The sequence below is a fragment of the Trachymyrmex cornetzi genome, unplaced genomic scaffold (genome assembly GCF_001594075.2).
Source record: "Trachymyrmex cornetzi isolate Tcor2-1 unplaced genomic scaffold, Tcor1.1 scaffold928, whole genome shotgun sequence".
NCBI classification, from domain to species: Eukaryota; Metazoa; Arthropoda; class Insecta; order Hymenoptera; family Formicidae; genus Trachymyrmex; species Trachymyrmex cornetzi.
In genome coordinates this window covers 1-9522 of record NW_017300276.1, presented here as the reverse complement: position 1 = coordinate 9522, position 9522 = coordinate 1, and the positions used below count along the sequence as shown (strand labels likewise).

Sequence of the window (9522 nt, the reverse complement as noted above, 5' to 3'; positions counted from 1 at the left end):
AAAACTAATAACAAATAAAATAAATAACCTATAAAAATGTGTTGCTCAATAAAACCAGAATGTTATAAACACAACTTTCACATGTATGTAGTTTGTTTAAAGCGAAAATATTAATATATGTGTTTTATGCCCTTACAACCTCCTTAAAACTTCAAAGAAAAAATTTACGAAAGCGTCTCTAATATATTCGGTATGATTTGACCATTGAATTTTAATTCTATGAATTCAGAAAAATATCTTTTATAAGTTTAAAATTATTAAATTAGATCGATAGATCCTTGTTTTATTATTACAATCACATGACGAACCTTTTTTAAAATTTTTATATCGCTCAGTTTTAAATCCCTGATTATCCAGCCGCGAGCAAAATGAAGTAGGTAATACTATGCTAATTCGATGACATTAAATTGACACGAAACACCGGTTAGGAAGAAGCTGCACCTAAGCAAATCGCTTTGTTTACGTCCCGCAACTTTTGCCGAGCTATCATATCACTCTAAAATAATGGCTTTTAACATACCCAAGAATATTATCAGAGATATTAGATATCTACTATAAATGTTTTTTTTTTTCAACAATACTTTTAAAAAATATATTTTAATCTTTACTGATTAATATTCTCATCTTCTTAAGTAATTTTCTTTGTGGATTTAAATTTAAATAAAATAATTATTTAAGAGATATTTATTAAAAAATGATTATTTTATGAAGAAAAAAATATGGTGTTTTAAATTGCACCTTATTTTGTGATATATTTTTTAGGAAGATAAGAGAAAATATATAACTTTGAAAGGGGGAAACGCTCAAAACTTCCAGTTTTGTTTAAAAAATCTAATCGAGCACTTTTGATTTAGCGAAAAATAATCTCTTTGATTATATAAAATCTCGACATCTTTTCCTGATACAAGTAACTCAGAACCGTTTGACTTGCCTTCGCAGCGGTACGAGTACACTTCATTATTCCACAGCTTTTGACGTAATTTAGTAAAATTTAGCTCAAAGTTACAATTTAGACTACGTGAATATTATTTGAAACAGCTCATTGTCCTGCTTGGTGTGTTTTTGATATTAGAATTAGCTCTCATCAACAACAAAATCTCTTCTGACAGAAGCGACATAATATACTTTCGCGTTGCGTCCTTTGACGATTCTAATTTAACAGAATACAAAATTATTCTACTCTACCGGAGTGAATTAGACTTAATTTTATTTCTCCGACTTTATTTCACAGCTTGTGATATAAATTATTAATTTATCTATGATGCCTATTTGAGAATCAAATTATTAAAAATCGCTCGTTGATTTAATTAATTTGTAATATTATTGAAGTAGTTTAATTGCGTCTATAAGTCCGGAAAACCAATTCGGCGCGCAGTTCGAATGACTACAAATATGGTATATGTGCATGTACATATATAGTATATATATAATTCACATTGAATTATTTAAGCATTAAAGATCCAGCTTCGATCGGTATATTAGAAATTTAATTTCTAGTTCGTAATGGTTGTGTTCTTACAAATAAGATTCTCATTATTTAAATTATTAAAGTTTACATTCTGAGATTACGACAGAATTGAAATCAATCTAAAAGAAAAGTAGACTTTACGACGGAGTTTATATTTTTCTTTCCGAATTTCTTTCTCTGAAAATTCAGATATTCTCTTTGTCGATGTATTATATCGAATTCTTCTTGCTTCATGCGTCGATGCAAACTTATCTTTTAGAAGAGTGCAAGTGTTACACTGAAAAATATAAAATATACACAGGAAAACATGTTGGGAATGTGAGATCCAGCTTTATATTTTTCCTCTGTGTTAATATTTCAATATCATTCATTTCTTTCCCCTCTAACGTCTCTTTTAAAGAAGAAGATAAATGTGTTTACTCGAGCAAGAATTATTCGACCAGTAGAAGGAAGAAATAAGGTTTACTGGATAAATAACAATTTGGAAGTGATATTTCAGTTTTCTTCTTTCTCTTTCTCGTTTTTAATGTTCGAACTATCCGCCCAATATTTGTCATTGTCCAAATCTTTGCCGCTCGTAAATAACGCAAATCGATCGACAATCGTTCGAAATCTTTATACGTACGGTGGTATACAGTAGGTCGTTCAGCTTCACGTTGCTTTTGACATAAACTAATAATAAAATGAGTCGATATCGACGACATCAATAAGATGCTTAGATGGCAAATTTCGGTTTGTCGGCTTTATAAACGATGATCCATCACGTAATCTTAACATAAAGCTTTCTCTATGATTTATGATTTGCTATGTAGAGACACAGATTTCGTACATCATTATATGGGAATAATATACATATAGAAGTAATTAACGCGACACTTTCATTAGTCGCATTATCAGACACCTAAAGACATTCGAAGTGATATATCAGTATTTTTTGATAATATTAGTAGCAAGAAAGTAGACGTAAACGATAGAGTTTTGAAACGATTAAAGAGACATTTTATATTTTATATAAAATTAAGTAAATTTAATCAAATAAAAAATACGTATAAATATATAAATAAAATATATTTAAAAAGTATGTACAAATGTATGATTAATTTTTATTAAACGTTTTGTAAGAAAAATTAAAGATATTTATAAAATTTACATTACTTAGTTTTGAAAAAAATCGATGAATTACTTTAATCTCTGATTTCCGACGAATTTTCGAAAAAAATTTTATTATTAAAATATATTTATAAATCAAGAAACTATATATGGGAATATTTTTTAGAACTTTTTTTTAACATTCTAACACGCAGAAATTTTAGTATGCTTGAGCTACCTCTGAAAATTCTTCAAGCGTTATGGACGATCCTTGATTACAGTAAAAGAAGTTTTGTAGAAAACAGATATTGTGTTTTTATAACATGGCTAAAATTTGCATTTTTTTTGCAAGAACTTTGTTAATCGCATGCCAACTGCATTTATAATAATTGTACTTCGGTATATAATATAAAACACAGTTCAATATTTTTTGTTTGAAAAGAACATCTACGAAAAATAAGATTTATGTGTGAATTATGTAAAGTAAAATATAAAATACTATCAGCTATTGAATACGTATATAAATATATTTGAAATATAATATATAATTATATTTCCAAATATAATTTATTTATATATATAATTATATTTTTTGTTAAATATTTTTTCTCGTTACCTATCCATCTTTTATTTAAAATTTAGAAGAGATAATTTTGTAACATTTTATGTCTATACGTTTTCAAACCTTAAATATTGTTTCACATTATATTAAGCAGTTTTTTCGATTAATGAGTAAATCGATTATAAATTGCGCACGCAAGATTAATTTGCTTGAGGCGAAGCTCATGCAATTCTTCGCTACAGTATTTTGCAATTTATGAAATTGATAATTTTCTTTGCGTCAGCTTGGGATCTGACGCTCCAACATGCAATGAAAGTAATCGATAGCACAGCTTTATTTATATGTATATACGGTGATAAAAATTTGAAAATTTGATGTAAAAGAAAGAAGGGTCTCATCAGTAAAAAATAATTTATCCACAAATTATTTACGAATTGTCTAGTTTTACTTTATTATTTATTAAAAAATTATTTACTTTATTTGTAATTTTATATATGTATATATATATACATATATATATAAAAGAATATATAATTACATACGAATAACGTAAATCATTTTTAAAGGATTCATTAATTAATATAGATTCATTATTTTTTTATTTTAAAGGATTCATTAATTAAATTTTAATTAATGAATCCTTTAAAATCCAACTGTTCATATTCTATGTAATCTTGATACAATAATTTAAAAAATTCTCTTCGCACGTGTTTCGGGAAACGTGGCTTCCTTTGAACGTTAAATCTAAAAGGAGTTACTGTAATCAGTGACGGGAACAATTCGCATGCAAATGCTGTTGCGCATAACCCCACCATCACACCTTCGTTCTCCACTGAGTAAAGCGAAAGTAGTTTCAAGCGGATGTAGTCAAACGGAAGGAGCGAGCACCTGAAGATTTATAAAGAACCAATAGATTTGTAAGCCGAAACTAGTTATGTATTCGAGAGAGAGAGAGAGAGAGAAAGGATATTAAGTTATTGTTACAAGTATGATTAAATTCCTTTTATATTCTATTTTATTTTTGTATTTAATATATTTCATCATGATATGATTATTTCAAACGTTTTTACGAATTGACTCTTGATGGCCTTTATTTCCCTCTATGTATTTCCAATAAATTTGATAAAAATTAATCGAACGTAATTTTTTAATTTTTTATTGAGCGGAAGTTAACCAGTATTGTTGTAGCGCAAAGAAATTTCCAATTTTTAATTTTGCGCGGAAAAAATGTGGTATATTTTCGCATTTATAAAATCTATTTTATTGTAAAATTAAACAAATGGTTGATGTTATCAATTAGGTTGGGATAAATATGTATTTGTTATGACCTTTAAAATTCAAGCAGCTACGTTCATTAAAAATGAACGAACTTTTAATTAAATAAAAAATTTTAAAACTAAAATCTTTATTTTTGGAAAGTCACTATGTCTTTTAAATTAAGTTTGGTTATTCTTACATATAGAAACCTACGAGCTGGACTAAATGGAAAGAAACCTTCAATTTTGTTTATATGTTTATGTTAAAACTTTCGTTTGATAGAATAACCAACAGCTTATTTTATCTGAAAGATTGATTCAAAGGATAAACATCTTTCACATACATCGATTTAATTTTAATAGAGAGAGAACATACATTAGTAATTTGTAGTTGAGATACGAAGATCTTGCGATTTCCTTCACTTTTATCGCACTCTCATTTAAGTTGCAGTAGTATAACCAGATATGTGGTCATCAGTGAAGCGATCTGAAAGCAATATCGATCACATAATGATTTTCCAATATCCGAGTAAGGTCCGGAATAGGAATTTGATGTATGTGAATAAATAAAACAGAATCGTATATAAATTATAATACTATACTATCGTACAAACTATAACTCTATTATAACGCTATTTAGAAATTAATATAGAGTTGTACAATTGCAAATACTTGAAGCTGTAATCCTTTCTTTTTATACTTATACTTAATTTAAAATGCAAAAATAATAATATCTAAAATACAAATCTACATAACACAATATCTAAAACATAAGCTGTTAATTATCGTTAATTATCGACATTTCTGAAATACGTATACAGAACCTCCATGAATACGCTGCATAATTGCGATCTAAATCTAGAGAGTATCGTCGATTCAGAGATAATTTCCTGCAAGAAAATCGAAGTTTCGCGTTAAGCAGAAACTATCGTAGGTTGGAGTCGTGTGCTCTCGAAGTTACGTATTCATACAATTGCACTACTAGTAAAGTTCCACACAAGTACCAATTTCAAATGGCAACGTACCGACTTGAGTACACACGAGCTCTATTCAGTTTACAGGAATCATGAAATTGAAGGGCGTGTTTCCGACTACGCGATTTACGAGCACATTTACATTGGTGTTTACAGCGTTCCGAATTCCTTTGGATTAGTATCCAACTAAGTTAAGACCTCAATTAAGACCAATTAAGCTTTACCTTTGTCACATATTACAGAAAAGTTTAAAATGAAAACGTTTATGTTAATACATTGATCTTTTGTGGCATTTATTTTTAGTTTATATTGATTGTAAAAATACTATTGGTATTTAATTAAAATTCATGTTGATAAATATTCCACGTAATCTTTTCCGCAAATACCGTACACAGCAATTAATATGAAAACATTAATATGAAAACATATACGCTACGAGATGTAGTTATTATTTTAGATGTATTTACGTGACGTTTCAATTTAAAACCACATTACGTCTATGTTTTATTTATATTTCGATATGAATTCAAACGTTTATTTTCATTTCGCGTTTTGATATGACTGTTATGTTATTATACTTTCACATGGAAATAGGTACTGTATCTGTGTGATAAACGTTTTTAATTATTATCTCAATTGAACTGCAACACGATGTGGAAAATACATGAACGCACGTTCTCCTTTAAGTCGTATTATCGTAAGTTGCCGTGATAATCTCGTAGTGAGAAACGTGTTTAATTTTCAACGAAATCACCTGGATAATTCAACAATTTTGAAATCTTGACGCGATGATTTACGTTTACTCGTAATATCTATATGAGAAAAAACGAAGGTCTTAACACCGTGAAACGTTCTTCGTTATTAATTCTTTTAATCTTTCAATGTACTACGTGTTTGTACGTAACGTAGGTATTAAACTTTTGGTTAAAGTTGAAATTTGGATCATGAGATTAATCGCTATATATGTACTTGCGATTGTTCTTGTGGAAGTGGAATATTCGTGATATAATCCGTCTAATCAAAACTCTTATGTATAATCCATAATAAGAGATATTTATAACTACAAATATTGTTTAAATATCTCTTATGTTCGTATCAGACGAGTGATTGAGACTGAGATTAAATTTAATTAATTAGAAGAAAAAAATATCTGATTTAATGAATTTTGCTTTGATTGGCCAAATTTAATGTCAATTTCAAACCTATAATAATATATATAATATATTAATCTAGTATAAATATAGGCTATAGTATATGCGTTATAGCCTGAAAAATATTTTTTTTACATTTTAATTAAAATGTTTTGCATCGCTTTGATTTCTTACGTACCGAACGTAATAACGGTAAGTTCACGTAAAAACATCCGCCAGCGGAAAACTTGAGCTTTCGGTTTAGAAATTCCAACGAATATTCGACGTAATCCTGCATTCAAAGAAAAGTTTTTATGCAGATTACAGTCATATTAAAAATGATTGCTGTATATACAATAAATACAATAAAAACAAAGTATCAAAAGAAATTTTATGAAAATAGATGGAATCGTAATTGGAACAGAGAAAAATTTAATTTGTTGAACAAAAGATTGAATTTGATTTCTATTGAAGGAAATGTATAAATAAAAGAATGAAATATGTCAAACAATTTATCTACTTACTTCATTTTCTTTTTTCATCAGTCTTATTTGCCATTCGATCAGAACCGGACCTAGGCAATTAGCCTGAAACAAATCACGTTCTCAAATTCTCTATTAAAAATACCATACTTAATTTCCATTTAAACATTACTTTTTCGATTTAAAAAATATATCTATTTATATTTAATATCTGCATATGGTACACTTCGGCCATTATTTCATGCAGAATTGTCCAAAGTTTGCACGTGTGATTCTTATCACATTCTTGCATTGTCATCTTGATATTCTTTATTATCTAAGTATAAAGGGATATATATTCTACTTTGCATCTCTGCAGAAAAGTTTTACTTGGGATGAAGCGAAGTGACAAGCGATATGAAGTAGTAACAGCTGGAAGAGAAATGCCAGTAACCAAGTGCACATGCAGAGGACTAGCGGCCATGATTGCACATCCCACTGCTTCACAATCATCCATTCGATTATAAAATATACGTTGCTGACGGTGTGTAGGCACAAATTGCAAAGCCAGAAGAGCAACGACAATGAATACAGCGACTCCAAATCCTCTGCGGCGACCATCAAATCGTTATGTAGACTCAGGATTGTCTTTTACAAACAAATAAAACTGTCATAATTTGTTTACTATTAACTTAACACTGATATAAAAATCTATTATTTAAGCATCTAGTTTTTAATTTAAATAAAATAAATTTTATATATGTATGTATATACACATCTAAAATTCTGCACTATATTTTATTACTTTTATATTATATCGTATCATAATTATGCTATTTCTTAAAAAAATTAAATTAAACCTTCTTGCTAATGATTGTTCCAATATCTCTTATCGACGTCGATGGTAGATTTTGTATTGCAACCGAATTAAGGTGATCAAACCGCTGACCTAGAAAAATAGTTATCGCCACGAACTTGTAGATAGCTATCGACGTACCGATGTAGGGAATCATGTATTTCATATTGCTGGTCCATGTCTCTAAAAAGGCGTACATTCCGATACGATTAATAGCCATCCAGATGATCGTGGTCATAATTACAAGAAACCATGCGACAATCGCAGTCCTCGTCTCTTTGCGAGCATAACCCAAACGTCTCATATTCTCGTCGAAATCTTGCAGTGCATTCCAAATCCTGGTGAAACTGCGTCTTGTGAATGCCGTTAAACCTAGCTCATACATCACCACGCTGTAGTTGATGATCACCTGAACATTTTAAAATCATTGCCTTTACGTAATTTTTGTTGATTTAGAAATTTAAAGTTGTTGGCCAAGGACCTCTTTAGGCCTGTTGCGTCGTAGAAAAATAAAAAGAAGAAAATTTAAGTACTAATTAGATTTGTTGGAAGATTCGAACAAATTAATGATAAATTTAATATACAAACAAATTTTCTAGCCTCAAAGGATCTAAATAAATAAATAAATTTTTTATTTACGTCTATGATAATATTAGGTCAGGGAAAAAGTTTCTTCATATTTTTTAATTCAAAATTGTATATACAATATCTTCGTAAAAAATGAACGAAATTTAAATTTTAAAAAAGGGTTTTAAAGTTTGAAATCTTTACTTTCGAAAAGTTACTATATTTTTTGAATTTCTGTGAGTTTGGTAATTTTTATATTAAAAAAACTACGAGCTGAGAAAGATGAAAAATTTTCTTAAAAAATTGTCTTTTTCCCTTGGTGTCTCACGTGCCAAAACAAAATTTACGAAAATTTTTGACTACCTATCATGAAAGCTTGAAGCTTTCCCTACAAAATTATTGTTTAAAAATGTTCCTATGATTTTTTCCTGAGTTATTCGCGAGTTAAGTAAAGAAACATTCTGACTTTGATTGCTCATAACTCTGATAAAAATTATCATACCGCATCATTTAAAAAATAAATTCTTAAAGCTAAAACTTTGCTCTAGCGAATGATATAATTGTAACGAAAATTTCACAACAAATGAAAAACTTTTGCAAAAAATTTTTTTTAAATACGTAGAAACTTTTTCCCCGATAATATAATGATATTTTATATTTTTGTGTTATATTTTATATGTATATATTAAATTTTATATGTTGTATATTACAAATTAGCTCATATCATTTATGTGTACACACACACACACACACACACATATATATATATATAAAATCCTGCATTTTATTTTCAGATAAAAATATCATGCTTTATTTTCTTTAACTTTAGCCCACCTGAGGAACCAATTGAAAACAAATAAATATTTAAAATATAAAATTAGAGAAAAATAGATATGTCAGCAATCCGGCCATACTGCTGAGTTATTTACTTTATTGTGCGAATGTAACATGCAATAACTTGTACTGTCCTCAATAAATAGTTCATATTTATGATTATGTTCAGGAAGTAATCTATTATGAAAATATGTCTTACCAAAAAATGATACAATCTCAAAAAGTGAAAGGTATATATTAAAATAACTACTTTTTATTATACTAGAACATAACAGGCGCGCGCTTCGCGCGCGCTACTAAGCTTTTAACATTTATGCAAGATGTT

General features: G+C 28.5%; 1 protein-coding gene across 1 annotated transcript; it reads right to left on the bottom strand.

The window, feature by feature from the left end:
• Positions 1 to 4811: 4811 nt before the first annotated feature.
• On the bottom strand, positions 4812 to 8205 carry LOC108769689 (putative gustatory receptor 2a; the record flags this gene model as incomplete). Its single annotated transcript, XM_018520806.1, has 5 exons — positions 4812 to 4862; positions 6679 to 6771; positions 7004 to 7066; positions 7331 to 7588; positions 7801 to 8205. Coding segments are annotated over 5 exons (870 nt in total), but the record flags the coding sequence as incomplete, so codon positions are not given.
• Between the last annotated feature and the right edge of the window lie 1317 nt (positions 8206 to 9522).